The sequence below is a fragment of the Capra hircus genome, chromosome 18 (genome assembly GCF_001704415.2).
Source record: "Capra hircus breed San Clemente chromosome 18, ASM170441v1, whole genome shotgun sequence".
NCBI classification, from domain to species: Eukaryota; Metazoa; Chordata; class Mammalia; order Artiodactyla; family Bovidae; genus Capra; species Capra hircus.
The window spans coordinates 3,384,896-3,412,581 of NC_030825.1; the positions used below are offsets into that span (position 1 = coordinate 3,384,896).

The 27,686-nt window shown below is 54.8% G+C and overlaps 1 protein-coding gene across 1 annotated transcript in view; it reads right to left on the reverse strand.

The window, feature by feature from the left end:
- The window catches only part of FA2H (fatty acid 2-hydroxylase), a 54,902-nt gene continuing 27,733 nt past the window's right edge, over positions 518-27,686 (reverse strand). The window contains exons 2-7 of the mRNA XM_018061705.1: positions 25,006-25,098; positions 12,872-13,014; positions 12,174-12,280; positions 4,852-5,024; positions 3,289-3,541; positions 518-1,934 (exon numbers count right to left, since the gene is read on the reverse strand). Coding sequence (XP_017917194.1) covers positions 1,855-1,934; positions 3,289-3,541; positions 4,852-5,024; positions 12,174-12,280; positions 12,872-13,014; positions 25,006-25,098 — 849 coding nt within the window. The 3' untranslated portion in view covers positions 518-1,854. The remainder of the gene's footprint in view (positions 1,935-3,288; positions 3,542-4,851; positions 5,025-12,173; positions 12,281-12,871; positions 13,015-25,005; positions 25,099-27,686) is intronic.

Genomic DNA, 27,686 nt, shown 5'->3' on the forward strand with positions numbered 1-27,686 from the left:
CCTTTCCCTGGGAAGTGATGCCCCATGGTTGGATCCCGGCCCGTTCCAGGGAATGGAGGTCGGATTTCTGCTGCTTGGACTGCCCAGGTCCAGCAGCTTGAGGGATGAGTGGCTGTCAGGTGGCCCTAACCTTCAGGCTGGGAACTGCTCGAGCAGGGAGCGGCAGAGGGAGCAGGCGTCCCTCCATGGGCCAGAGCCTTGCCAGCATCAGCTTGTCTCTTTCATTTCTGCCTCTGCATGCTTGGGCAGGCAAATCCAGAGCCCACCTCTGCCAGACTACAGAATTAGACCCTGAGTGATGAGGACTTGGAAAACAGTGATGAAACCCAGTAAGAGGATAAGAGTGGGTCTGCTTTTCATCACCACTATACCCCAGCAAATCTGCACAAGCTGGTCAGTGACCCAGCCAACGCTCCTTCCTGTGGGCCCTGGCCGCCCCCTCCCACCCTTCTGCGCCCTCCTGGCCTTGACCAAGTCTGTGAGTTGCCATCAATAACTTGCACCTCACCTTTGGTGGTTTCTTTTCCAGTGTTTTTATTTTTCAAAATATACAATTTATTTACACCTTTATTTCACAATGGTAGTTTGTATATTTATTCCAAAATCTTTAAATAACTCCGCAGTAAACAGCACAAATCACAGGATCGGTCCAACTGCTTCCCTTTAACCTTTACACACGTCGCGTTTCAAGTAGTAGTGGTTTGTAGGTAAGAAGGGAACAAAACTAAGACCAAAAAAATTTTTTTTTTTTTTTTTTACATAAGCTTGACATGTAGGATTAGAAAGGGCAATCTGAGCAGCTACTTGGTCCAGGGCCCAACTAAGGGTATTTATATAGTTTATAAATAAGACCCTCTATGGGCATTGAGGGTTTTGGTTACAAGGAGGAAAAGGTGGGAACACACCCACGGGGCTGAGGCGGTGTTGCTGGGAGATAAGGCACCGTGTCAAGGCTCCTTCTCGGCTCGAGGAGGCACCGGCTGGAAGGGTCCTGAGTGAGACGGGCAGGGGGCCCACCTATGCCAAGGGGAGGCTGAGAATGCCTGGGGACAGGAGAGGGTTCCCACACATGGGAGGTCTCTTTACCCTCCTTTGGGGAAAAGCTTTGTGGTTCTGGAGGCCAGGAGAGACGAGAGAGCCGGTTCCTAAAGAGAGGGCTGGGGGCTCCCTCCAGCCTTGAGCCCCCCTGCACAGACAGCTGAGGGCCGCTGTGTGGACGCTGGAGGTGTCTCTGCCCAAGGCACCTCGCGGTACATCTGGAGTTGGTCATTGGCAGGGACAGAGGTATCGCCCCAGGATTGGCTGTGGGCCGCGAGAGGCTTCATGCTTTCTCTTCTTCTGAGACTGCTTCATCCATCTCCGTGTTCTCCGGTCCACAACTGCCACACCCTCTCCAGGAAGGAAAGGTGGGCCCCGCAGACCCCCTCTTCGCCGTGCATGTAGCAGCTCCAGGGCGGCAGGGGGCAGCTCCTAGGGATCCCAGGGTGCTAAGACACAGGCCTGGGCTCAGGGGTCAGTTGCCTTCACTCCCCTCAGGAACGTCCCCACCAGCCGGCTCCTGGAGCAGTCCTGGGGGCTGGGGCCCTAGGCGGGTGCTGGCGGAGAGGCTGGGGTGCTCCAGGGAAGAGCCGGTCCCCGAGGGCTCTTAGGCCACCCAGCAGACGGGGCACTCCTGCGCCGGGTCAGGAGGGCAGGCTCAGGGTCATCCTCGGTCAGGGTCTCCCCAGGACCCACCACCGAGCCCGAGGGCTGGTCAAAGCCCGCGCTGTCCAGCCAAGCAACTTCCTTGCAGGATCTGGGCGGGGTGGTCTGGGGTAGCGGCCTTGGCAGGGCTGAGGGCGGGGCGGGGCCACGTCACTGCGTCTTCGGGTGGGGCTCTTCCGGAGTGAGGGTGTGGAAAAAGTGATCCCAGAGTTTGCTGCTGATGCCGAACCCTAGGGCGGAGACAAATGGGGAGAAGGTGAGTGGGATCTCTTTGCTTGGAGGGAGCCCAGGCGGGGCGAGCACGTAGGCAAGTGTCAACATCACCCCCGATGAGCTTCCTAACTCCCAGGGCCATCCTGGCAGAGGTCAGTAGCAGGGTACCAGCGTGCCTAGGCTTCCAGGGGTGCTGTGGGAAGAACCTCAAGGCTCTTATCTGGCCTGCCTTCCTGGGAGAGCCTGGCGCTGCCTGCCTCTTCCTCTCTCCCCCAAACAGTCCAGTCGCCTCCTTCTGTCTGAAGATGCCGAGTTCATTCCTGCTTCAAGGCTTCGGACCTGTTGCTCCTGGGATGCTCTTTCTCGAGGCGTCAGACGCTGGCTTCTCCTAATTTAGGTCTCAGCTCTAATGGTGTCTGTGTAGTGACGCCTTCCTAGACCACTTCAGCTAGCATTCTGCTCTCCAGCAGGGTAGCCACTAACCCATGTGACTCCTGAGCATTGGAAATGTGGCCCCGGGCTACAGAGGTACTGAATTCCTAATTTTATTTAATTTTATTAATAATTAACTTACATTCCACTGTAAAAACCTAAACTTGGTTCAGTTATTGGAAAACCTATAGGCACATTTGGAGCAATTCATATATGTGAATCTACTTTTTTGACTGTCAATTTTATAAATTCTAAATTCTATGGATGAAGTATTTCCAATGGAGATTTAGCCCTTGAATGGAGATGAGCTTGTAAAGTGCAAGATACACACCAGATATCAAAGACTTAACAGAAGGACAGAATGTAAACCCTCTCATTAAAAATCTTTTTAGCCACGCTGCACGGCTTGTGGGATCCCAGCTCCCCAGCCAGGGACGGAGCTTCGGCCCACAGCAGCGAGACTGCTGAGTCCTGACCACTGGACCCCCAGGGCTTTCCCAACAGTGTTTGATCACATGCTAAAATGATAATATTTCGGTTATACTTGGCCTGGTAAAGTGTATTATTTACATTAACTTCATTGGTTTAGTTTTACTTGTTAACGTGGCTCCTCGAAAATGTAAAATCCCATTTATAACTCACACTGCATTTTATTCGCGCGTGTGGGACCCCCTCCCGCTGACATGGCTTCCTGACCGTCGCCTTGCTTTCTTTTCTTGCTGGCACTTATCACTGCTCTGGAATGATCTTTGCTCTTTATTGGTTTCCTGGTTTTTCTGTCTCTGTACAGCCCCCTGCTCCAGGGCCTAGGATGCGCGTCCCCGGCTTGCCTTTCTGACTGTGAACCCCAGAACCCAGGCTGGCCCCGGCTGGAAGCTCAGCGGGCGCTGTCAAGGGGAAATGAGCAGCTGAGGGAGGGGTGGCACGGTGGGTCCTCACCCGACTGATGGTGTGCGAAGTGGTGCTTGACGTGGTGGGCCTTCAGGTGGTACAGGTAGGAGCCCTCGTGAGGAGAGCCGAAGTGCAGGTAGTAGTGGATCAGGTCGTAGATGACATAGCCCAGGAGGCTCCCCGCAAACACGGTGCCTGCCACGGCCGCGGACAGGACGAGCCGTAGCAGCAGGTAGAAGGCGGCTATCATCAGGGAGGCCGGCACGGGCGGGAAGACCAGGCGGGAGGTGTCGAAGGGCGCCTGCGGACAGAGGCTCACGCGTCAGGACACAGCCCGGGGCCCCGGGGCCTGCCTGCGGTCACACACCGCACGCTGGCCGGAGATGATCCTTCGGGAGAGAGGCCCCAGACGGGCCAGGGAGGGCGCAGGCTCTGTGGGCGGCTTGGGGAGGGCAGGCCACCAAGCCTGAAGCCCTGGAGAGCCTGCCCGGCCCCAGTAAGCCAGGACAGGAGCTGGGAAGCTCCAGGAACGTGGGGGTGGGATGGCGTGGGCAAGATGCTCACAGGTAGGAGCAGCTTGCCTGAGATGCTCCGCTCTGCGCTCAAGAGGCCACTCTGGCCCTGGAACTTGCTAGGTGTGGAGAGGAGCCCGGAGCCCCCACCCCCACCCGGAGGACCACGCAGGGCATCGAGCCCGAGGCTTGAGGGCAACGAAGGCACACATGCTGGGAGACCCTGGAGCTGTTGACAGGCAGGTCTCCCCACCAGGTGGCCTTCTTTGCTCCAAGGGGGTGCTGCCACATTGAACCAGACCATGAAAGAGCCTAGCCTCTGGTCCTGAGGCTTCACAAGCCCAGGGCCTGGCAGAGGTAAAATTTTAGAGACTGCAAGCATTGCGAGACCCTCTCTGGACTGAAAGAGAGAGAGCGATCAGGTGACCGAGACAGAACACCACACTGGCGTGGGCCCCCCTCCCCGCGGACTGGAGCAACAGCAGGACCTGCGGGGCTCCGTGCCAGAACCCCAGCTCCTGGTCAAAGGGGAAGGAGGGCGAGGGGAGGGTGGGAACCCTGCGGCAGGACGGGAACAGCGTGGGGCAAGGACATCCTCTGGGCGACCTGGCTTCCAGTCCTGACTGCTGGGACCCTGTGTGTTGCCCTGAAGGAGCCCCAGGGTGGGTGGATGACCGACAGCATAGACTCTGGCGTCCACAGGGGATGACGTCCTAGGGTGACCTTGGCTGAATGGCTTAGTTCCTTTATTTCCCCAAGCCTCAGTCTGCCACTCTGTGGAATGGGGAGAACGGCAGCACCTGCTTCAGAGGGAAGCTCCACAAGGTCAGTGATTCTTGCCTGTTTTGATCGATGGTGTCCAGAATAGCACATGGCACATAGTGAGCGGTCAGTGAGCGTTTGTTGAATGAGCAAATGAATGAGCTGTCGTGAGGATTAGCCTTGGGCACACATGCTCACTCTGTCCACGGCCGGTTCAGGCTTGGACCCAATCACATGCCCTTGACTTCTCCTCACCCTCAACCCAACCCCCACCGAGACGGGTGCTCCTGAGGGCAGGCATCAGCAGCACGGCCTGGGGGGGCACTGCGCCGCTCACCTTGTGGTGCTGGCCGTGCATGGCGAAGTGCAGCATGATGAGGTAAGCGCTGTCGCTGGGCGGCTTCATGTGGAACAGGAAGCGATGGATGAGGTACTCCACGAGGCTCCAGAGGAACAGCCCCAGCACGAAGAGGCCCGGGAATGCCGACTCAGGCATGGCCACTGAGTACTCTGCATCAGGCATGACAGAGGGAGGTCAGGGGCTAGAGGTCCCAGCGGCCCAGCCCCGTCACACTGGGGGCTGGGCCCCGCAGCTGCGGAGCCGAGGGCAGCCCCACCACTGGGACCGGAGAGTCAAAACAGGAAGGACAGTGTGAGGATGTGTGTGGGCTTATTTAGGAGGAGTCCCATCAGAGGACGACTAACGTGGTGGATCACACTGATCTCAGGTATTGAGCCACCCTTGCGTTCCAGGAGTCAATCCCGTTTCGTCATGGTGCATAACGCTTTAATATGTTCTAGGATTCAGTCTGCTAGTCTTCTGTTGACGACTGCTGCCTCTTGATCCCCGAGTGACAACTGCTCTGGAGTTTTCTTTCTTGTGGTATTTCTGTCTGACTTTGGTATCACGGTAAGATTTGACTAGAGATCTGAGATCTTCCTTAAAGGGACCGTGAGAGGAACAGCCGCGGCCAGTGCTGGACCTCTGCCCGGTGCTATGGTCTGCGTGTGTCCTCTCAGATCCACGTGCTGAAACCTAACCTCCAGGGTGATGAGAGGTGCTCAGGTCATCAGGCGAACAGGACTAATTCCCTCATGAAAGAGGCTCGACAGGATCCTCCCCTTTTTGACATACGAGTACTCAAGGAGTCTTTGACCTAGAAGAGGGCTCTCGCCTGACTATGCTGGCACCCTGATCTCAGACTTCCAGCCTCCAGAATCATAAGCAATCAATTTGTCGTTTACAAGCCACCTAGTCTATGCTGTTTTGTTACAGCAGCCCACATGGACTGACACCAGGAAAGAGTGACCTTGCCTCAGTGGCATGGAGGAGGGGGAGAGGTGATCCTGATGAAGCCAGCAGACCTGGGGGCTGTTGATGGAAGATGTTAACAACCATCTCCCCAGGGAAGATGGGACTGGGGGGCCAAGAGGGTCAGGAAAACCCAAGGAGAGAAAGGTTCATTGAGAACATCTAAAACCACAGCATGTGAGGGAGATGTGAAAAAACGGAAGACGATTAGCCTGGAGACCAAAAGACTGGAGTGATGTCATTATCATCAAGTGAGGCCCCTGCGCCCAGCTCCTGGAGGACGGCCTGCAGTCCTCACGGCCTCTGTTCCTTTTCTCCACTTCACTGATTCTCTAACTTCACAGGGACTTCAGCTCTCACTGTGTCTTCAGGTCTACTGTCACCCGCTAAGTTTTACTTCTTTTCTCCACTAGCCACTGCTTTGGTTATACTTTCTCTTTAAAAAAGTGGCAGCTTTATTGAAATATAACTCATGTATCTTACAATTCACCCATTTAAAGTGTATAGTTCAGTGATATTTGGTATATCTACAGTTGCGCAACCATCACGACAATTTTAGAGCCTTTTCATCACCCAGAAAGAAACCCTTTACACATTAGCCGTCATTCCAACCTTTGTCATTTCCCAGAGCCAGGAAACCTCTAATTTACTTTCTGTCTGTCATGTTTTCTGATTCTGGACCCATCATACCAACGGAATCATACAATATGTGGTCTTTTGTGACTGGCTTCTTTTGTTTACAATATTTTTAAGGTTCATCCATTTTGTAGCATGTGTTAGAACTTCATTCTTTGTTAAAATGAATGCATCATAATTGTTTATCCACTCACCAGCTGATGGACAGCTGAGATGTTTCTATTTTTTTTGGCTATTCTGAATAATGCTGCTATGAACAGTCCTGTTTTTAGTTGTCTTGGGTATATGCCTGGGAGTAGAATTTCTGGGACCTTATTGCAACTATGTTTAACTTTGGGGGCACCACCAAACTGCTTTCTAAAGCTAACCATTCTCTTTTGACCTCAGCTGCCCCCATGACCTCCCAAGCCTGGATGAGCACAAAAGCCTGTCTCTCCACCCCAGACCCAAGCCGCTGAAGACGGAGGAGGAGCCATGTGAAGCCATAAGTCTGGTGCCTTCAACCTCAGCTAGGCCTCAAACACTGCCTGGAGATCCTTTCATGTCTGCAGGTCCAGCTCCCTCCTCACTACCTTCAAACACCCCCTCTCCCTTCCATCCAGGTTCCTACTTCACAGGAAAAAGACTCCGTCCACCTTCAACCACCCCTGATTGTGCTTCAGCCCTGTAACTTCGTGCTCCTCAGAGAAGAAGCGTGCACTCAGGTGCCTGGGCACTGGAGGGTGGTTGGCAATAATAATAGCAGCAGCAGCAGCAAATGTGTATTCACCAGCCCCTACACGCCAGGCGCCACTCAGGTGCTCTACACTTCACGTTCGTCTCACTCCAACTTGACGAAGGAAGTGCTGGCATTGCCCTTGTCACCGAGGGTGTGGAAGTACAGACAACTTAATCACTGACCAGCTCACCCTCAGTCTGCCCCCCACCACCCCGTTCATCCAGCTCCTCTGGGCGTCTTCAGCTTCTCCTCCACTGCTCTTCTGCTCATATTTAAGACTTTCGCATCATAGACGCAGTCCCTTCATAGCCAAACCCCCTGAAAAGGTCAGTTAGACTTAAGTCTGCTTCACCTGTTTCCATTAGCTCAAGCCTCTAAAGTCTGCCTTCTTCAAAGAACTATGAAAGCCATTTCTGATGTATTTCTTGGCAGATCGAAGTAATTTTTTCAATTTATCTCTAAGATTGGCTGTGGCATATGATGCTGGTGACCACCCTATTTTTGAATCTGTAACCACATCAGTTCCCAGCCTGAGGTTTAGGAACGCCCAGGGAGTCCTTGGTTGGATTTCACAGTGAACCTGTTGACATGGTGTCCCGAACAGTGCACCTGTGCGCGCCTTTCTGGGGCAGATCCCCAACCTTTCCGATTCTCAGAGCACTGGGACCAACACGACCTGAACACAGAGCTCCACTCCTGCTGCTGGGACACTTGGCTCTTCTCTTCTCACCTTTTCCCCCCTTTTCCTTTGCCTTCTTTCCTTTTTCCTGCCACGGCGCTTGTGGGGTTTTTAGTTCCTCAACTAGGGACTGAACCTGGGCCTTCGGCAGTGAGAGTGCAGAGTCCCAACCACTGGGCTTGCAGGCAGTGCCCTCGCCTCTTCTCTAGAGGCCCTCTGTCAGGCTCCACTGTGGAAAACGCCTCTGTCTCCAGGGTCAAAACCTTGACCCTCCGCTCTCAAATGGCCCCGTTTGATCTAGGACGTCAGTCACACCCACCTATTGACAACCCCCAGATCTGTGTCTCCAGCCCAGCCCTGGATAGCCACTTGCTACTGGCCATCTCCACGCAGCTGTGCACAGCCCCGCCTGCAAGGTCAGCAGCTTCCAAATGAAGTTAATCATCCTCTTCTTCCTTCCCATCCAACCACACCCCAGGGGGAGGTTAATGACTTCCACACATTACCAAAGCCTCGACTTAATTCCTCTCTCCCATGTCCAGCCTGTGTCACCAAGCTCTGTCAGCTCCCTCTCCTTAATATCTTTCGATAGATTTAAAAAAAAAAAAAGCCAGACACAAAAGACCACATATGTAGGAGTCCATTTACATGGTGCGTCCTGAAAAGGCAAGTGTACACAGAAGCGGGTAGGTGGTTGTCGGGGCTGGAGGAGGGGGAATGGGGGGCAGCTTCTCAGGGGGATGGGGTTCCTTCTGGGGTGATGAAAACATTTTGGAACTAGACAGAGTGGTGGCCTGAATTGTTCCCTTCAAAATGGTTAATTCTGTATGTATCTCATCTCAGTTAAAGAACATCTCTTGGGTCAGTTCACCACTCTGACTCCCCCATGACCTTAGCAGCACCCCACAGCAGCTTCCTGCTCCAACTCTCTGCCCCTACGTGCTGCTAAAACCCTCTTCTGGTACCTCATTCTCCTCAAGTAAAGTCCAGCCCCCCAGCCTGGCACTCAGGGTCCCTTGAGACCAGCCCTGTCAGGCACATCCCTGCCTCATCTCCCCGCCACCCCGTCTGGGGCCCACTGAACCACGTGGGACCCCTCGGAACCCCACGCTCCCCTCCACTCCCCACACTCCCCTCCCCACACATCTTTCCTTCACCGGAATCTCCTCCCTCTTTGCCCCGACCTGGGCGGGGTCTGAGGCCTTCCACATCCTCCTTTCCTCATGCTGAACTGTGGCTCTGTTCCACTCGTTCACCCCCACCAGGTTATGAGCATTTCATGGGCAGAGATGGTATTCTGTTCTGTCTCCTGCACCCTTAACACAGCAGGTGCTCAGACACTGGGGAAGACTCAAGGGCCAACCCATGCCTCTCTGGAGGGCTAGACATGGATAAGATTTGACCTGTGCTGTTCCAAAGGCAGCCTCTGGTTCTGTTTAAGGAAGCAGTTCTGAAGGGCTGTGCCCGGTGTGAATGGCCGCGGGGAATCACGGCAGAAGGAGAGAGCCCAGGAAGGTGGTGGGGAGGAGAGGTGACTTTCCAGCTCTCCGGACCAGATTCCGGGCCATTATGACAAACAGTTGCAAATGAGTCTCTAAACGAAGGAAGGATTTTTCATGCCTCACCTGGAAACTAACACGTAACGCAGCCAAGATTCAACCCCCCAAGGACCCATCTCTCTCAAATCAGGTGGTGAGCTGTGCTGATGTCTCTCATCAGTGGGGCCTGCGGCGTGCACACCCGGGCCTGACACTTGCCTGTCAGCGCTGCCTTGGCTGGGCGGCTCTGGCTGACCAGGTCCCCCTCTGAGGGACAGCCGGCCACCTCTAGGGTCCTTCGGGACACCCTGCTCAAGTGCAGGGTTCAGGTCTCCACTCTGTACTGTCTATGTGCTTTCTCAACAGTAAAATATCCTGCCAGCTGTGAAGGGCTGTTGCTAGAACTCAGGGAATACAATACCTGGCTGTGTGATAAGTACGTATCTCAGAGGAGCCTGGTGGGCTACAGTCCAAGGGGTCGTAAAGAGTCAGACATGACTGAGCGCCTTCACTTTCACTTCACTTACATGTAAGAATAATACACTGTGTATGAACATATCATAATAAATAACACTCTTCATATGTTACAGGTCACTGCTATGATCTTTAAATGTTATCTGTCAAATACGTCCAGCCACAGTCCTCCTTGGGCAGCATTTTCTCAGTTCTTGCAGGGCTCTGGAGGGTCCCTGGTTGGTGGAGGAGTTTCCCTCCTAAAGTGCAAGAGCCCTTCCTTGCTGCGTAGGTCACTTCTCAGCAGGGAAAGGACTGGACATACAAAAGCATTCCCTGGCCATAGGCTGGGGTCCTGACCTTTGCTGGGGCTCCCACCACAATCCCTGCCTAGGGTGTTCCTCGGCACCCACTCTAACGCACCTCCAGGAACCGTGCTGGGGGCCAGCCAGGAGGTGAAGACCCTCTCTGCTTTCCAAAGCATTTTCATACACGTGCACCTGTGAGTTTCAGCCTTGAACTGCTGCCTCCGCGCAGCTCCCACTGTTCCTCGGCACCCTGAGTTCCTGCATTTCCTGCAGCGTATCTCTTGTCCAGGAGCTGAGCTGGGACCCTGCCGAGTCTCCACTCGCCTCACTTCGTGGCTCTGTTTTCCCTGCCTGGGCCTGGGCCTTGCCTGGCAAGCCAGGGGTGAGGGAGGCGTGTGCGGCTCTCTCGCCACCATTGCTGGCATCCTGGTCACAGGCCCACTAACCCCTACACTGGACCTCTATTAGCACATTTCAGCCCTCCACAGCGCCATCAAATCACCCGCGCAGCCTCGCACCAGAGTTGCCTCCTATAGGTCAAGGCTCTGCCCGCCCCCTCACCCCAGCACCACCCGTCGGCCCATCAGGCCGGAGCTGGTACCGAGTGGCATCTCCGGAGGACTCCTGCAGAGGGACCTGGGCCAAAGCCCCGGCGTCCCCTTCTCCCTCCGGCCCCAGCCCTGTCGGCCCCGCCACTGTTGGCGATTGTTCGGGGAGCGCTGGACAGAAACAGTGGGCGATTCAGTGAGCAGGCCGTCTGAGCAACAAGCCCTGTGCTGTGCCTGAGCTATTCAGTGTGGGCAGAAGTGGGTAACCTTGGCTTGAGGGGTGCACACATTAACCCTTGGTGTCTGGCAGCAGCCTTAGCTCTGGGGGACTTTCTGCAGCTGTCTCAGCCCCACCCCATCCTGGACCAGGTGGGGAAACTGGGGCTCCCCACACTGTGGCTGTGGCCCCTCTCATCTAGACCATTCAGCCATCAACTTGTCCTCTTGGAGGAGGTGGGCAGGAGACAGCCCCGGAGTGTGGAGAGAAGGAGCTTGCATTTGGCGCACACAGGGGGTCAGGGCCTCACGGTCAGGAACGTGACGTGTGATCAGGAAAGGTACCTCTTCCACCTGTCCCCCCAACCTGGCTTCTGTCTGAGCCGCTCACCATGGGTGAGCACTTTCCCAAGGCGGACTCTGCCAGGATGGGCAGATTACCCGGGCAGGTGGTCCGGACCTGGAGGCCTGAGGTGGGTGATGAACTGGGGAGGCAGGCTGGCAGCAGAGACCACGCCGACAAGGTGCTGCCCTGAGGCTCAGCCTCACTGGCTCTTCTCTCTGTCCCCTGCCTGCCTGGGTGACACCTGGCAGCTACATCCTAGCCACGTGAATCTGACCTGCTTGCTTAACTTCTTAAGGTTCCATTTCCTTATCTCTAAAAAGGTGTAACGATAAGTTCCTTGCTTGCGGGCTGTTGGGAGGGTTAAATGAGATGATCCCTGGAAAGTCCCAGACATGTGATGAGTGCTCAGCAGAGGTTACTGGGGTCAGGCTTCTGCTGATGGCCCTTTGCCCGGGGAACACTCTAGGACACCTAGGATCTGATCTTTGTTTCTAATCTTTCTCCTCCAGGTACTAATCTCTGTTTTGTTCGTGTGAACCATTCTGAGTTCAGCTCTGCTGTCCTACCTGGTGAAATGACTTCATTTAGTTTCCTGACAAACAACACCAGGTCATACTTTTTCTGTTCTTTGACTCAGTGGAAATCCCCTTCTTTACTGCTGTACCACTTGGTGAAATGATTTAATCTAATGTGTGTCTGTTTTTTTTTTTTTTTAATTCCTCTTTTGGAGGGTAGGGAAGTCTGACCTTCCTTTTGGAAGAGTATTTCTACAGATAGACCTCATTTTAAAATGCTTGTGATGTGCTTCAGGGTTCTAAGGTCTCAGAAACTCAGGAGCAGGAACAGCACCAAGGTCCCAGCCCCAGGAGCTACGGGAGCCGCACAGCAGGAAGACCAGACATCACCTGTGGCGAAGGGCGCCAAGAGCTGCACGTTGCCCTGGGTGAAGGCGCCATAGTAGGACCAACTGAGGTACAGGACCAGGGGGACCCAGACGATGGGGACGCTGTACCTGCAGGAAGACCATCAGGGTAAGAGGGACACATGCAGAGCAGCTTGAGACGGCCCAGCTTCCCGAGACATACCTCGCCACTAGAGGGGGACGAGAAGGTACTAAAGCAGGTGCAGAGAGCACATGGAGACCTGCTGTCAAAGGGACACCGCTGCGGGGGTGGGGAAGGCAGGAGGAGGAAAGAAGAGAGCAGCTGTGAGTCTCTCTCTCTCAGTCTCCGAGTTACTGGAACCGAAAACGAAAAGAATCCCTGTGGCTGCTGACAGTGCAGTTGCATAGGGGCTGACCTCTCCTGGCAGAGGAGGTGATTGCAGGCAAAATAGCCCCCCAAGGGCAGCAGAGGCTAAAAGCGCCTCACAGCAGTCTGGAACAGAACAGGAGGGACATTCAAAGCAGCTTCTGGCTACACGCTGGGTTGCCACTCGGTGGGAAAAACCATGCACAGGGATAGATTATGCCCATGGCATGCTCCACTGTCGCCAATAGCTTGCAGTACAGCTCTGGGCTCCAGGGAGGGACCCTTCCCCTTCGCATCTGGCTGGCACCATCAGGAGAGGGGACAGCCCACCATGACCCCAGAGCAGGACTCACCAGACGGCCTTGCTGAGGGCCTCGACAAAATCTGAGTGGAAGAGGCGGATGGGCCTGGACACCGGCTGGTGGACCCACTCATCATACTTCTCTCCCAAGTGGCCGACCTGCCACAGGAGGGGCTTCTGCCAGTCCACCAGGTCCTTCAAGAGACAAAGCCAAGCGAGCACTTGAGAGTCACACCTCTTTGTTCCCCCGGTTACGGCATGCCCTCCCCAGCTCCACCTCGACTCCCATGGTCTGGATGGAGCAACGCACCCTCGCTGCTGCAGAGATCAGGAACTAACCCTTCATCCCAACCCTCAGGCCACGGAAATGGGATCCAGGACAGGCCCATGGCCTAAGCTGGTGCAGCTGGTGCATCATACACCCTTCCTCTTGCTGGGACGGCGAGGTTTGTGGCGCATGACCCTGGAGTTGCCAGGGGAGCCTGTCTGAGGACTCAGTCCACACAGAGGATGGTCAAGCCAGGAACTGGAGACACCAAATTCTGCTGATGACATCAGAGTGCCCAGATTCAGCACTGCATGCCTGAAGCTTGAAGTCTTAACCAGGATTCTTCAAGTACAGGAATCAATACAGTCTGTAGGAGGAATCAAGTAGGCCCTTTCTCCTCCACCAAGGCCTTTCTTCTTAGTGGCGGCCTAAGCAATTCATTCATTCATCCACTCAAACAATCATTCATTCAGCACTTTTCTTGACATACACTCTGGTTGCTGGGGAAAATAAACAACAATGGAAAAGATCATCTTTGCTTTATATATAGCTTAGTGCTGAAGCGGAGTTCAGGCTCTAGAGGCGGGCGCTATCACTTCCTGTGTGACTCTGAGGAAATTACCTGACTTCTCTGAGCCTCAGTTTCCCTAGCTACCAAACAGAAGTAATAATAATGCTACTTGCATAAGTGCTCAGCAAGGCGACAAGCCAGGCAGGATAGTTTAATGGTGATGCAGGCAGGCTGAGGTTCGGAGGCGAATGATTGGTACAAATGTCTGCGTCTAGGGTGGGAGAGGAGGGCTTTGCACAGACAGTGAGGTTTGGGTCTGGGTTCATGGAGTGTGGAAGACTTAGCAAGAGGGACAGGGAGATGGAGACGGGGAGGGAGCATGGGCGCAGAAATGGAGTTGAGAATGGCCGGGGCCTGTTTGGTCCCTTGACTTTGATCTGTGGGGCAGCAGAAAGAAATCTGCTGAGGGCTTTCGATGACAGGACACCCAGTATCAGGCCCAGAGGCTGTCACTTCATCCTCCAGGCCAGCTGTCCCCAAGGTGAGGATGGATGTGTGCCACACAAGTACACACAGGCTGACTCCCAGAGGTGGAGAGGAAACATTAGAGACTGCTTTTGATATATTTCTCTCAGATACCAACCATATTTGAATGCTTTCTAATGTACATAATACAAAAATACATAAGTTCATGCAAATAATTTATGGATAATTAAAATGGACATATAACAAAGAATATGCTCGAAATGTTTTACTTATACGGTCACAAGATCAAAAAAGTATGGAGGCCACAGCTCTGGGCAATGAGCAGCCCTTGAAGATTTCTGATGAGTCGGTGTAGTGAAGATTAATCTAGACCAAAATCATTAAAAAAAAAAAAAAAAAGACCTTGGAGTCAGGCGAACCCCCTCAAAGCCCAACCCTGCTGTTCATGAGCCGTGGGATCCTGGGCAAGCGTCTACCTCTCAGAGCCTCTCGGCTCTCGTGTCTGTGAAGCCAGGTGTGCCTGGACCCCCACACGTGATAGGAGAGAGGGGTCCATGCACCCATGTCTGGTGCTCAGGGGGTTCAATGAACCTCCAGTGCAGGGGGCCAGGCTGCCACCGCGAGTGAGAAGGGAGGTGGTGTCCGGAAAGGAGCGGAGAAAACGGACGTGGATACGTGTGGAGGACGGAAGCCAGGGAGGAAGCATCGACTGTAGTCCACAAGCCCACCTTCCCATAGCCCCAGCTGGAACCTGCTCCATGCACAGGCCTCCGCGCCACAGCTGGCCCAGGCCCAGCAAGGGTCCCCGCCCGGCCATGACAGCCTTGGAGCAGGGGGCAGAGGGTCTCGGGGCAAGTGGGGAAGGTCCCCAAGCATTCTCTCTGCCTGAGCCCAGGGGGAAAGGCCCAAAGATGCCGTGGTTCTGGCCACGTGAGCCTGGCAGGTCCCAGGTGCTGACAGCCTTCATGCCTCTCAGGCTGGAAGATGACCCAGGGCAGCCCAGCACCATCCCACGCAGCACCAGTAACACCAGGCGACCGTCCAAACCCTGGCTGACTGTGACAGTCCTCCTGGCCCCAGTCCTCACGCCTCCTTGCCTTGGGTCTAGCAAACAGATCACTGGGCGCCGGCTGACTCATTCCTGCCATTCCTCTGCCTCTCGTCTCTCTCTCACACACATTCTCTCTGTGTCTCCCTTACACATACCAGCAAAGAACTGGAGGAACCAGCTAGTGGCCTGTGTTTACATCTTATCTTGCAACAGACCACAGAATCCCACCTCAGAGCAGCTCGGTCAGGAGCACAGCAAGCGCGCGAGGCTTTGTCCCTGTTGTGCTGACACCGAGGGCGGAGAGTCACAGAGCCCTGCTCGCGTGCTGAGCGTGGCTCTGGATCCTTCACAGGAGCTAAGCCCTCCGATCCCCACCGGACCCCTCACGCGGCAGGTGCGGCACTGCTGCTGGGACGCAGATGGGGAAATGGAAGCTGAGGAACTTGCCAGAGACTGCTCAGTGAAGACACTGTGATGAATTGGCCCCTTTATCACTGGGAAATACAGGCTCTGGTAGGAGGACTTCTTGTCCTGAGTCCTTTTCGTCTGATTCTCGTAGAAGCTTCCTCATGCTTAGCGGCTGCATGATCTACCTTGCCCACCCTTTCACTTTCACCTTGCTCACGTCTCACGTTTGAAGTGCGTCCCTTGCAGACAGTGTACAATCGAGTCTGACTCTTCCATCCAGTCACTCTCTGAATTTTTATCTTTAATTTTTTTGATCCTGCTGCACAGCATGTGGGATCTTAGTTCCCTGACCAGGGATGGAACCCGCACCCCTAGGACTGGAAGTGGGGACTTCTCTGGACCGCCAGGGAAGTCCCCACTTTAACTGGAGTATTCAGTCCTTTTACCTTTAAGGTTGCCTTGCTATTTGCCTGCTCTGCTCTTCACTTCTTGACTTGCTTGCATTGATCAAGTAGTGAAAATATTCTAGATTATCTGCTCATCTTAGTGATGCCTTTTTTGGTGTTCTTCTCAGTTGCTACCACCTCTGTCTGGTCTTTATGTGTCCACTTCTGCATGCACACGACACTTAATTCAGACTCAGCTACCTTAGACGAGAAAAGTTGCCAGCTGTGGCACAGCACTGCGAGCAGGTAGACCTCTTTTTCAGCCAAGAAGCAGTTTGGGCAAATTTTTCCTATTTTCCCTTTATTTTGTGAGGCGCGCAGAAAATAGCATGGGATTTGTGAGCTTAATTCAGCTGAGACCCAGGGAGAAACGTTTAGGTGAGCAAAAAGCAAGGATTCCAGCCCAAAGGGGAAGGAAAGCGACCCTTCCACTTTAAGTGTAGAAATTCAGGTTGGCTGACTTCCTCCCCACTTTGAGAAGGAGGACTCTTAGGCCCAGAGGGATTAGGTGACTCTTGAGATGGAGCTGGTTGGTCCTATAGCAGGAGCCTCCCTTCCCACCTCCCCCAGCTCATAGCATCCTCCACACACTCTCCAATGCAGGAGACATAAGAGACCCAGGTTCGATCCCTGGGATGGGAATATCCCCTGGAGGACAGGGCCACCCACTCCAGTGTTTCTGCCTGGAGAATCCCAGGGACAGAAGAGCCTGGCGGGCTACAGTCCATGGGGTCACCCAGAGTCGGACAGGACTGAGCAGCAGCGGCACCCTGCTCACTGATGAGCATCTCAGGTGGGTGTTGGAATATACTCAACACCGCTCACTCGCTGGTCATTTCCAACACGCAACTGGCCCAGAAGCGACGACGGCAAGACATGAAGAGATGACAGCCCGGACCCAATGAGGCAGGAAGGGACTCAGGATAAATGTCACTTCCTGCTCTACCTGGCCAGGACAGCTTGGCCACGTCACACACATACACACACACATATGCACACATATGCACGTGCGCGCGCGTGCACATACACACACATGACTCTTTCTCTGGAGCTAGACCTGCTCCTGGCCCCTTCGCACGCCTACTTCCTGAGGCTCAGGGGACACAGGGAAGGTGTCAGCAAAAGTCTCCCGGCCTCAGAAGAAGGTTAGGTGAGGGACAGGAGGGGGGACCAGCCCAGGCGTGTGGCGGGCTTCCACTGCCCTCCTCACAATAGCAAATCCTCCTTTTACAGCAGTGGAACCTGATGGTCAGACAGCGTGGCATCGACTCAGTGCAGCCAGCTAAAGCCAGACTGCACGGATGAGGGTGAGGACCCGCCCAGACACGGCTCTGGAGCGCGCTTGTTGGGGGCCTGTGTGTGGCGGGGGCCTGTGTGTGGCTGGGATGAACGCAGAGACCTGGGGCCACAGGCCAAGCCCCAGGAAGCGCACAGCAGTTAGGGTGAGCAGCGGCCCTGCGTCCCCCTCCCTGCCCCACCAGGAGGCAGAGGGCGGGAGTCTCCCGGCTATGCCAGGAACGCAGCTGCAGCAGGGCTGGCAGGGGGACAAGGCAGCTTGCTGCCCGGAGGGCGGGTGGAAGGGTGCTGCCGGGGTGGACGGGGCCTCTCTTCTTGCCTCATCCTCTCCCCAGGGGCCCCTCGTCCTGGGCGGCGTGGGGCCGGGTGGCACAGACCTCTTTCCGAGGCAGTTCCCGCTCGGCAGTGGGAACCTGCTCATCCGCGGGCGAGGCGAGGCACAAACGGGCTGGGGGTGCGGGGTGAGGGGCGCGCCGAGGGGGCAGCGGCTCTGCGTCAGCAGCTCCGCCCACCACCCGACAAGAGCCGAGGCGATTGTTCGCAGCAACGCGCACCCAAGCCCCAGCACACCGCTCCAGGGCAGCTTTCTGAGCCAAGGAGGCGGGACGGGCTTCCAACCAGCGAGAAACGGGAGAAGGGAGGAGAATTCCCTCTCCTGTTTCGGCGGGCTTGTCGCAAGCCCCTGGGCTCAGACTCCAGGTCTACTGTTCTTGGAAGCCAGAATGTTGCCAGTCGCCGCCTTTGATGAGCCCCTCTGACAGATGAGGAGCCTGAGGCTACAGCTCAGCCGTGCGTGCCGCTCAGCTCCGGGCCGAGGTCCTAACCTCAGCTGGCTCAGGGCCCCCCAGGGCAGTGAATTCTCCGGCACAGAGGCTGTGAGGGACCCAGCGCCGGAGTCTCTTGGTGGCCTCGCAGGGGTCGCTGCAGGCCCGTCCCATGAGGTCTAATTGGGGCCTCCCAGATGGACAAGCTCCAGCCCACAGGAGGGGTTCTGCCCTGCATACCGGCTCCCTAACCTCCCTGCACCGGAGGAGGGGACCTCAGGCTCGCTCTGCGCGCTCCAGGAGATGAGCGCTGGGAGGCCCGCAGAGAGTCGGGACGGTGCACCGCAAACACACCAGCGCCCTGCCGCTCCGCCCAGGCGCCCAGCCCACACCGGCGGGTGGACTTCCACCGGCAGCTCACTTTCTGGTCCCCGTTTGTAGGTTGTTCCAGATCCTCCTGACAAGCCTACACAACACGGGGCAGGAATAATCTCCTCCTCTTGTTGACGGGAAAACAGACCAGAATTGTCTGTGGTCACCAGGCGGCCGCTCCTGCCCCCAGCCTGTTGGGTCCAGTGCCCCTGCAGGGACAAAGGGCAGAGCCCAGCCTGCTTGGTGTCTCCTTGGGGATAGTTTTGAGCACTGCTGAGCTCTTAGGTGAGGGTTTCCTGGTGACTCAGTGGTAAAGAATCCGCCTGCAGCGCAGGAGACCTGGGTTCGATCTCTGGGCTGGGAAGATCCCCTGGAGGAGGGCACGGCAACCCTCTCCAGTATTCTTTGCTTGGCAGGCTGCAGTCTTTTGGGTTGCAAAGAGACAGAGCGACGACAATGAGCATACGGGCGGATCCACGGTGGGGGCAGGGAGCAGGGAGAAAACTGGGCGGGGAGGACAGTCCTGGGGAAGCCCCCATGGGTTCCTCCACAGCCAGGCCCTCCAGACTGCTACTCTGGGTGGGCCAAGGGAGGGAGGAGGCTCACGGGGGCCCCCGGTGACTGGGGGTCAGAGTCCTGGGGAGAGAGCCTGGACCATGATGTCAAGACTGGCCCCCTCCAAGGGAGCTCCCGGGGGGCCCTGGTTCCAATCCAGGCTCTACTTGAGTTCTCAGTGACTTACCTGGGGGCTGTGAAAGGATAAAACCCAGGTGGTCCACATCAACATCTTTGCCAGGCAGCCCCTGATGCCGAGGGTGTGTGTCTGTGTGTGTAGGGGCAGGGAGGTTGGGGACCTGCATTTTGCCTGACTGGATGACTCCACCTGTCTTTTAAAGGAAGAGAGCGGCTCACTCCCACTGGAGGCCTCCAGGAGCCAGAGGGAAGCAAGCGCTGCTGGAGTCTGGCTTAGCCTGGGGAGGGATGGGAAGAGGCCTCCCCGAGTGCCTGCTCAGCCCCCCTCGCCTTCTGCCACCCCCCCTCCCAGTCACAGGCCTCAGGGTCTTTCTCTGGGCCAGCTGTCAGGGTAAAAGTGTTCTAGGACCCATGGGTGGGGCAGGTCAGGGCACTCAGCTGTGACCCCTAAGCTAACCAGCAGAGTGACTTTGACCTTGGGCAGGAGACAAGCTCTTCCTCATGAGTTAAATCAGGATCATTATCTCTTTGTGTTGTTGGAAGAATGAAACCAGATTGTTGTTCAGTTGCTCAGGCATGTCTGACTCTTTGCCACCGCATGGACTGCAGCACGCCAGGCTTCCTTGTCCTGCACCATCTCCTGGAGTTTGCTCAAACTCTTGTCCATTGAGTCAGTGATGTCGTCCAACCATCTCATCCTGCCCTCACTCTTTCCTAGCATCAGAGGCAGCTCAGACTTGAACCAGATCCCTTCCAGCTACACTAGAGGGGTGTGCATGCGAGCTCAGTTGTGTTCAACTGTCTTGCCTGGAGAATCCCCTGGACAGAGGAGCTTGGTAGCCTACAGTCCATGGGGTCGAGAAGAGTCGGACACGACGGAGTGACTTCACTTTCACTTTCATTTGCGACTCCATGAACTGTAGCCCTCAAGGCTTCTCTGTCCGAGGGATTCTCCAGGAAAGAATACTGGAATGGGTTGCCATGCCTTCCTGCAGGGGATAGTCCTGACCCAGGGACTGAACCTGAGTCTCCTGCATTGCAGGTGGATTCTTTACCCATTGAACTGCCCAAAATTAGATACAAGATAATATTTTTAAGGAACCTCCATACTCTTCTTTATAGTGGCTGTATCAATTTACATTTTCACCAACAGTGTAGAAAGGTTCCTTTTTCTCCACACCCTCTCCAGCTTGTATTGTTAGTAGATTTTTTGATGATGGCCATTCTGACCATGCGGAGAGGGCAATGGCACCCCACTCCAGTGCTCTTGCCTAGGAAATCCCATGGATGGAGGAGCCTGGTAGGCTACAGTCCATGGGGTCGAGAAGAGTCGGACATGACTTCACTTTCACTTTTCACTTTCATGCACTGGAGAAGACAATGGCAACCCACTCCATGTTCTTGCCTTGAGAATCCCACGGGTGGGAGCCTGATGGGCTGCCGTCTATGGGGTCACACAGAGTCGGACACGACTGACGTGACTTAGCAGCAGCAGCAGCATTCTGACCATGTGAGGTATTCACTTCATTGTATTGAATTTTTCTAACAATTAGTGATGCTGAGCAACTTTTCATGTGCCTCTTGGCCATCTGGATGTCTTCTCTGGAGAAGAGAAGTGTCTAGTTAGGTCTTCCACCCATTTTTTTATTTTTAATTGAACTGCATGAGCTGTTTGTATATTTTGGAGATTAATTCCTTGTCAGATGCTTCATTTGGAAATATTTTTTCCTATTCTGTTGGTTATCTTTTCATCTCATTTATGGTTTTATTTGCTGTGCAAAAGCTTTTAAATTTAATTAGGTCCCATTTATTTTTGTTTTTACTTTCATTACTGTAGGAAGTGGGTCAAACAAGACCTTGCTGTGATTTATGGCAAAGAGTGTTCTTCTTATATTTTCTGCTAAGAGTTTCATAGTGTCCGATCTTACATTTAGGTCTTTAGCCCATTTTGAGTTTACTATTTTTAAAAATAATTGATTAGTTAATTTGCTGCAATGGATCTTTAGTTGTGGTGTGTGGGATCTAGTTCCTGGATTAGGGATTGAACCCAGGCCACCGGCATTGGAGCACGGAGTCCTAGCCACTGGGCCGCCAGGGCAACCCTGAGTTTATTTTTGTGTATGGTACTAGAGGGTGTTCTGATTTCATTCTTTTCCATGTGGCTGTCCAGTTTTCCCAGCACCAAGAGACTATCTGAAGAGATATTCTCACTGAAGAGACTATCTTTTCTCCATTGTATATTCTTGGCTCCTTTGTCATAGATTAGCTGACCACAGGTGGATGGGTTTATCTCTGGGCTTTCTATCTCGTTCCATTGGTCTATATTTCTGTTTTTGTGCCAGTACCATACTGTCTTGATGATTGTAGCTTTGTAGTAGATTCTGATGTCAAGGAGCCTGATTCTTCCAGCTGTTTTTCTTTCTTAAGACTGCTTTGGCTATTCAGGGTCTTTGTGTTTCCATACAAATTGTAAAATTTTTTGTTCTAATTCTGTGAAAAATTCCATTGGTAATTTGATAGGGATTGCATTGAATCTGTAGATTGCTGAACTACCATATGATCCCACCACTGGGCACATGCCTTGAGAAAGCTGTACCTCAAAAAGACACACGCACCCCGACGTTCACTGCAGCACTATTTACAACAGCCAGGATGTGGAAGCAGCCTAAGCATCTACTGACAGACACATGGGTGAAGATTTGGTACATATAGACAATGGAATATTAGTCAGCCATAAAAAAGAATGGAATTGTGTCATTTGTAGAGATGTGGATGGACTTAAAGTCTGTCATACAGAGTGAAGTAAATCAGAAACAGAAACACAAATATTGCACATATTATGGAATCTAGAAAAATGGTACAGATAAACCTATTTGTAAGGCAGGAAAAGAGATGCAGACACAGACAACAGATGTGTGTACACGGTGGGGGACAGAGAAGGCAGGTGGGATGAACCGGGAGATTGAGCCTGACATATATACACCATCATGTAGGTAATTAGTAGGCACCTGCTGTATAGCACAGGGAACTCGGCTCAGTGGTGACCCAGATGGGTGGGATGGGGGTAGGGGGGGAGGGGAGGGGATATATGTATACATACGGCTGAGTCACTTTACTGTACAGCAGAAACTAACAACATTGCAAAGCAACTATATCCCAATAAATTAGAAAGATAAATAACAGACATAATTGAGAATGACAACTTCAAAAAAATAATATCGTCAAAGTGTTTAGCCTACAGTGTTTGGCACAGGGTAAGAGCTTAATAAAAGAAGAATTAATTTGGTGCTAACCCCACTGTCCAGGGGGATCTGGACAGGGGGTTCTGCAAACCTCTCAAACTATACTAGCTCAATCTGGTTCCCAGGAGGCTGGCACTCCAAGTGGGAAGCCCTGCTAAGGACACAGTGAAACAGCAAGGACAGAGGGACAAATGGGACAGGTGTGCCCAGAAGCCAGGAGCAATGGGCACTCCAGCGGCTGCCACTGGGCAAGGCTCCACATAGGCGTCCAGGAGACAGGGAGATGTGTAGGACAGAGTGTGAGGTGAGGAGCCTACCTGGTATCTTGTCCCACAAGAAAACTTGGGGCCCTGCCCAACAGGTGATGGAAGGTATGATTTAAAAATAATTCCAATAAAATCTCAGGCAGAGCTTGAAAGCCAGATGCTGCTGCAGCTCTGAGCCGGGCAGGGCCCGCTGGGCTTGCTTCCTGGCCCTGTCCTTTCAGAATCTTTACCCTGTGCCTCAGCACCCCATCCCTGTTCCCCTCATTCTTCTCAGCATGGCTGACTCTGTCCCCAGCTTCCAGGGCTGGGCGGCCAGGCCAGGGGACTCGAGACGCCCTTCCTTAGCATGAAGGGTTAGCTTTGGCAAGTCCACCCCAGATCCCTGGCTTCAACACAGCTCCTGCCCTCCTGGCCTCTCTCGAGAACTCCTCGAGGCCCCCGGACTGGGTCAGAAACAGATGGGGGTCTCCCAGAAGGGCTGGGACGGACCACATGGTAGATGATTTAGAAAAGGGAAGAGGCAAGGAAAGCAGTTTGTTCTCCCTGGGAAGTGAGCTCCTTGAGCTGGGTCTTCTCGGTGCCTGGAGGAGGCACGAAGCTGACCCCCCATTGCTCACAGGGGGTCTCCACGGCCTCTTGAGCACCAGTCCTTGTCCCCCTCTCTTAGTCCAGGGATGCAGGAAGAGGGACAGGAGGAAGAGAGAAAGTGTGTGCAAGAGAGAGACCCACAGAGGCAGGGTGCATGAGGCAGGTGTGACCTGGGCATGCTGGCGAGGGGCCAGCGGCTGGGCCTGGGGGAGGGGAGAGGTCGTCTTCGGCTCGAGGAGGGCAGCGGTGGCGACACAGGCCTGGGGGACATGACCCCCCGCCTCACCCTGGGGGAGCCCAGGGACATCGGGAGGACCCCTCCCCAGCGCAGGGCTGTGATCTGCCCATCCTCAGCCTGGCTCACGTGACAGCGCCCTCCCTTCTAGGGCGATTCTCTCTGGCCACACACCCCAGGCCTGGTCAGCTCTCTCAAGGGTGCTTCCCTTCCAACGTTCAGTCCCTAAGCCAAGCCCCACAGGCTGGCCCAGGGCCCCCCTCCATGGGGTCCTCTGAGCACCGCCCGCCGGCCGCTGAGCGCAGAGTGGACGCGCTGTGGCTTCCCCGCCCCGGCCTGCCTCATCCACAGCCTCCTCGGCTCGCACCGCAGCGCCTCCTCTCTCAAGCCCAGGTCCTGACTTCACTAGCTTGAAGCCCTTGTCCCTTCACACTGGCTGTCTCCCCTCCATCCTCGTCATGTCAGAGCAAGCCCAGAGCCCCAGAGCTTCCAGAGAAGCCGGCCATTGGTACCGAGAACGCCATCCTCTGCCCCGGGCTGGGCGATGAGCAGTCGTGCCCGAGTCTGGCGTCAGGGTCAGGAGACAGGTCCAGTGGGCCCTCTGGGAACATCCTGCCCTCGACCCCCCTTTTGGTCACGGGCCTCCTTGAAGGGAACGGGGCACAGGGCCACTTGTCCTGGACTCTCCATCGAAGGACGCAAAAGCGCCTTTGCCCTGGGCTGGCGGGCTTCCCCGGAGGCAGTGCCAATGCCATCTCTGGGCCCCTGGGGTCAGGGCCTCAGGAGTCCCGGTCAGACAGGCCCGGCAAACCACCGGTGGGCCCCTTCGGTCAGCTGTGCTCCTTGGGTGCGCTCCTCGCATCTCCCCATGTTGTAATAACATCTACTGGGGGAGATCTGGCCTCCTCACCAAACTGTGAGCTGGCCTTCCGTTCCCAGTGTCCAGCAGGGGTTGGGAATATTTAAGGACGTAAACACTTGTGTCTATTTCCGGAGGAGATGGCAAGATGACAGCGGGCAAGTCCCACGAATCAGGCTGGAGGGAAATGCACCCAGTCTGCTTCCCTCCTGCGCCCCTGGGCAATGCCATCCCGCATGTCTTGGCTCCACCGCCACTGGTGACCACCCAGCCCCTCCAGGAGCCCCTGACCAGCACATGGGTGCGCCTAACCACAGCCGGATGCTGGTCTCCGAGCGAGCGCGGAGAGGCTCCCGCCTGTCTCGGCCTCCCGCCAGTGGTCGCAGGCGCCCGGGCCGCTCTGCCTCGCGCACTGCTCAAGCTGGGCGTGTCTGCCTCGTCCTCGTGCCCTTCTCAGCTTCAGGGATCCGGGTGCGGGACCTCCCTCTGGGGTCTTTGCAGCCAGACCTTGTATGTGGTTCCCGGGGATCCACCACCACGGTGGGCCGTTTACTGCCCCAGGTCAAGCTCGTGAGCTACCGGCGCCTGCCCCCGGGTCCTCGTCTCCCCTCATCATGAGCAGCCATGCTGGTGGCTCCGCGCCCCCTCCCCTCGGTCCCTCGAGCCCCGGGCGCCACCCCGCCCTGCCCCGTGCCCGCTACCTTCTCCCAGTCCACCGCCTTAAGCTTTGGCTCCATCACAGGGTCTGTCTTCTGAGTGCTCGCGGAGGCCACAGACCCATTCTCCACGGGACCCTGGGGAGAGAAGACAAGAGAGGATTACCGATCGTGGCAAGGGAAGAGAGCCCCATGGCCCGAGCACAGTGGGGGCAGGGTGGGCGGAAACCGAGGATTCTGAGTGCACTGGAAAGCGGGTAAGCACTGAGTGGGCAGTCTTATTCCTGGCACTTGTCTTCTCTCTTAGAAATACACATTAAAGCGAGAGGCAGAAAGATCCAGGGGAGAAGAGAAGCTGGCAAAGAGACTGGCAGGAAACGAGAGCCGGCAGGGGGAATGCCCGGGCCCAGGGGAGCCCTGCCAGCCCCTCCCCAGGCTCCTGGCAGTTGCCAGGCCAAGAGTCGCAGGGTGGCACCCAGGAGGCCTGGCAGGCTCGCCGGGTCACACCTGATGACGACATGCCGTGCCTCTCTTCCCGGTGAGCCAGCGGTGCTGGTGAGCCACAGATGGGCATCTAGGGCCACACGCCCGCAGAAGGAGAGCCCGCAGGGCCAGCCCTCCAGGAACTCCCAGGTGTGAGTCAGCAGCCGGACACGGGGCGGGGCTGGCAGGAGAGCCCAAAGGGGCTCAAGGTCAAACACAAGGGGGGCAGAGGCAGAGGCAGGAGGAAATGGAATGTACCTCGAAAATCACATGGCCCAGCTGGCCCTGATGTTATGCGGGGTGAGGTCAGAGAGGGCTGGCACGTAGGCGAGGAGCACATTTCCCTCCAGGAAGAGTGGGGAGAGCCCTCGCCAGTGGGAGAGGCCTGTCCTGTGAGTCCCTGAGACTAAAGGAAGGTGAGGGGCTGGGGGCCGTGGAGAAGGGGGCCTGAGAGGTTGAGGAATTGCAAGAAGCCGAGAAGACTGCTTGAGCAGCCAGTTGGGGTTTCAGCTGTTACGATTCTTATATTTTCGCTTCCAAATGAACTGACAGAACCTGATGGCAACAGTGCTGCGGTCATTTACCGGGAAAAGCCAAGTACAATCCAAGTAAAAGGGGCTTTTGTGATCCTGACTCGGTCTGGGTATCTCAGTATTTTTAATTTGTGTCACCATGTTAATATTTGAATTTTTTTTTTTAAAGCATCTCTGAAGATGTCTTGAGGACAGAGAGAATTTTATAGTATTTCATACAATGAAATTCCCTAACTATCCAATATAAAAATGTCATATAATAATCTTGTCCCTTTTAATTTTGTGCTACTTTGGTTTCCCCAGTGGTCATGTATGGATGTGAGAGTTGGACTGTGAAGAAGGCTGAGCGCCGAAGAATTGATGCGTTTGAACTGTGGTGTTGGAGAAGACTTTTGAGAGTCCCCTGGACTGCAAGATCCAAGTCCATCCTAAAGGAGATCAGCCCTGGGATTTCTTTGGAAGGAATGATGCTAAAGGTGAAAGTCCAGTACTTTGGCCACCTCATGCGAAGAGTTGACTCACTGGAAAAGACTCTGATGCTGGGAGGGATTGGGGGCAGGAGGAAAAGAGGACGACAGAGGATGAGATGGCTAGATGGCATCACTGACTCGATGGACATGAGTTTGGGTGAACTCCGGCAGACGGTGATGGACAGGGAGGCCTGGTGTGCTGCGATTCATGGGGTCGCAGAGTCGGACACGACTGAGCGACTGAACTGAACTGATCCTCAAAACACCCTCGAGCACCTCTAACCATGGTTCTCTCCCTCCGGGATAGCTCCTGTCTCCCGGTCCCTCCGGGTCTTTTCTTAAGTAGGGTGATTGAATCCTTCTCTGCACCCCAACCCCATTCACTCACTCCAACTCCATCCATCTCTCTCCACAAAAGGCTTGTCTTGGGGTCCGCCCATCCCAAGCAGGGAAGGGGTTATGATTTGAATCAGCGTGTGATTTTTCTGTCTGCGCTACACTTTTCAGACATCCCTGAGTGGCAGACACAGGTCTATCTAGGACATGTGCTTCAAAACAACTCCCGGAAGCAGAAGGAAGGTCCCTGTTTCCCAGCACCGGACACAGTACTCATCTACCCATCCCGTGCTTCCGCTCACGGAAGGCCTTGGGAGAATCTTCCCTCTGCTCAGCTGCCGCAGTGTTCAGGGACAACTTCTGGCTCTTGCTCTCTAGGACTGTACAAGCTCTTTTCACCTAGTAGCTTATATATATACCCAAGAACAGACCGCTGCCATCTGCTTTTCCCTAAGATCCCCTTAGGACATAATAGGGTCTCTGTGCATAATGACTGGTCCCTGTTCCTCCTCCAAGGTGGGTGTGACTGGGGACATGGGCAGCACCCAGCAAGGCCCGTGACTCCCCGTTCTGGAACATCCTATTTCAGGCCACGAGAACAGAGCTCCCATCAGCACTCTGACCACCATCTTCCGCGGCTCATTCATTTAACTTCTGGCCACCTGAAGTTGTTTTCTGTGGTGTTGAGAGCTGGTGTGGCCCGGGAGGTGATTTGGACCTGCAAACCTGTTCACTATGATGAAGACTGGGATGCCAGGAATAGTGATGTACAGGAGGGCAGAAGGCAATGGAAATCAGAGAAACCCTAAGAAATGGGATCATGGAGGGGAGTTTGTAGGGATGGAAGCCCTGGCTCCATGTCTGCCTCCTCTTCAGGGGCTGGCGGTGTCAGTGAGCATCACTA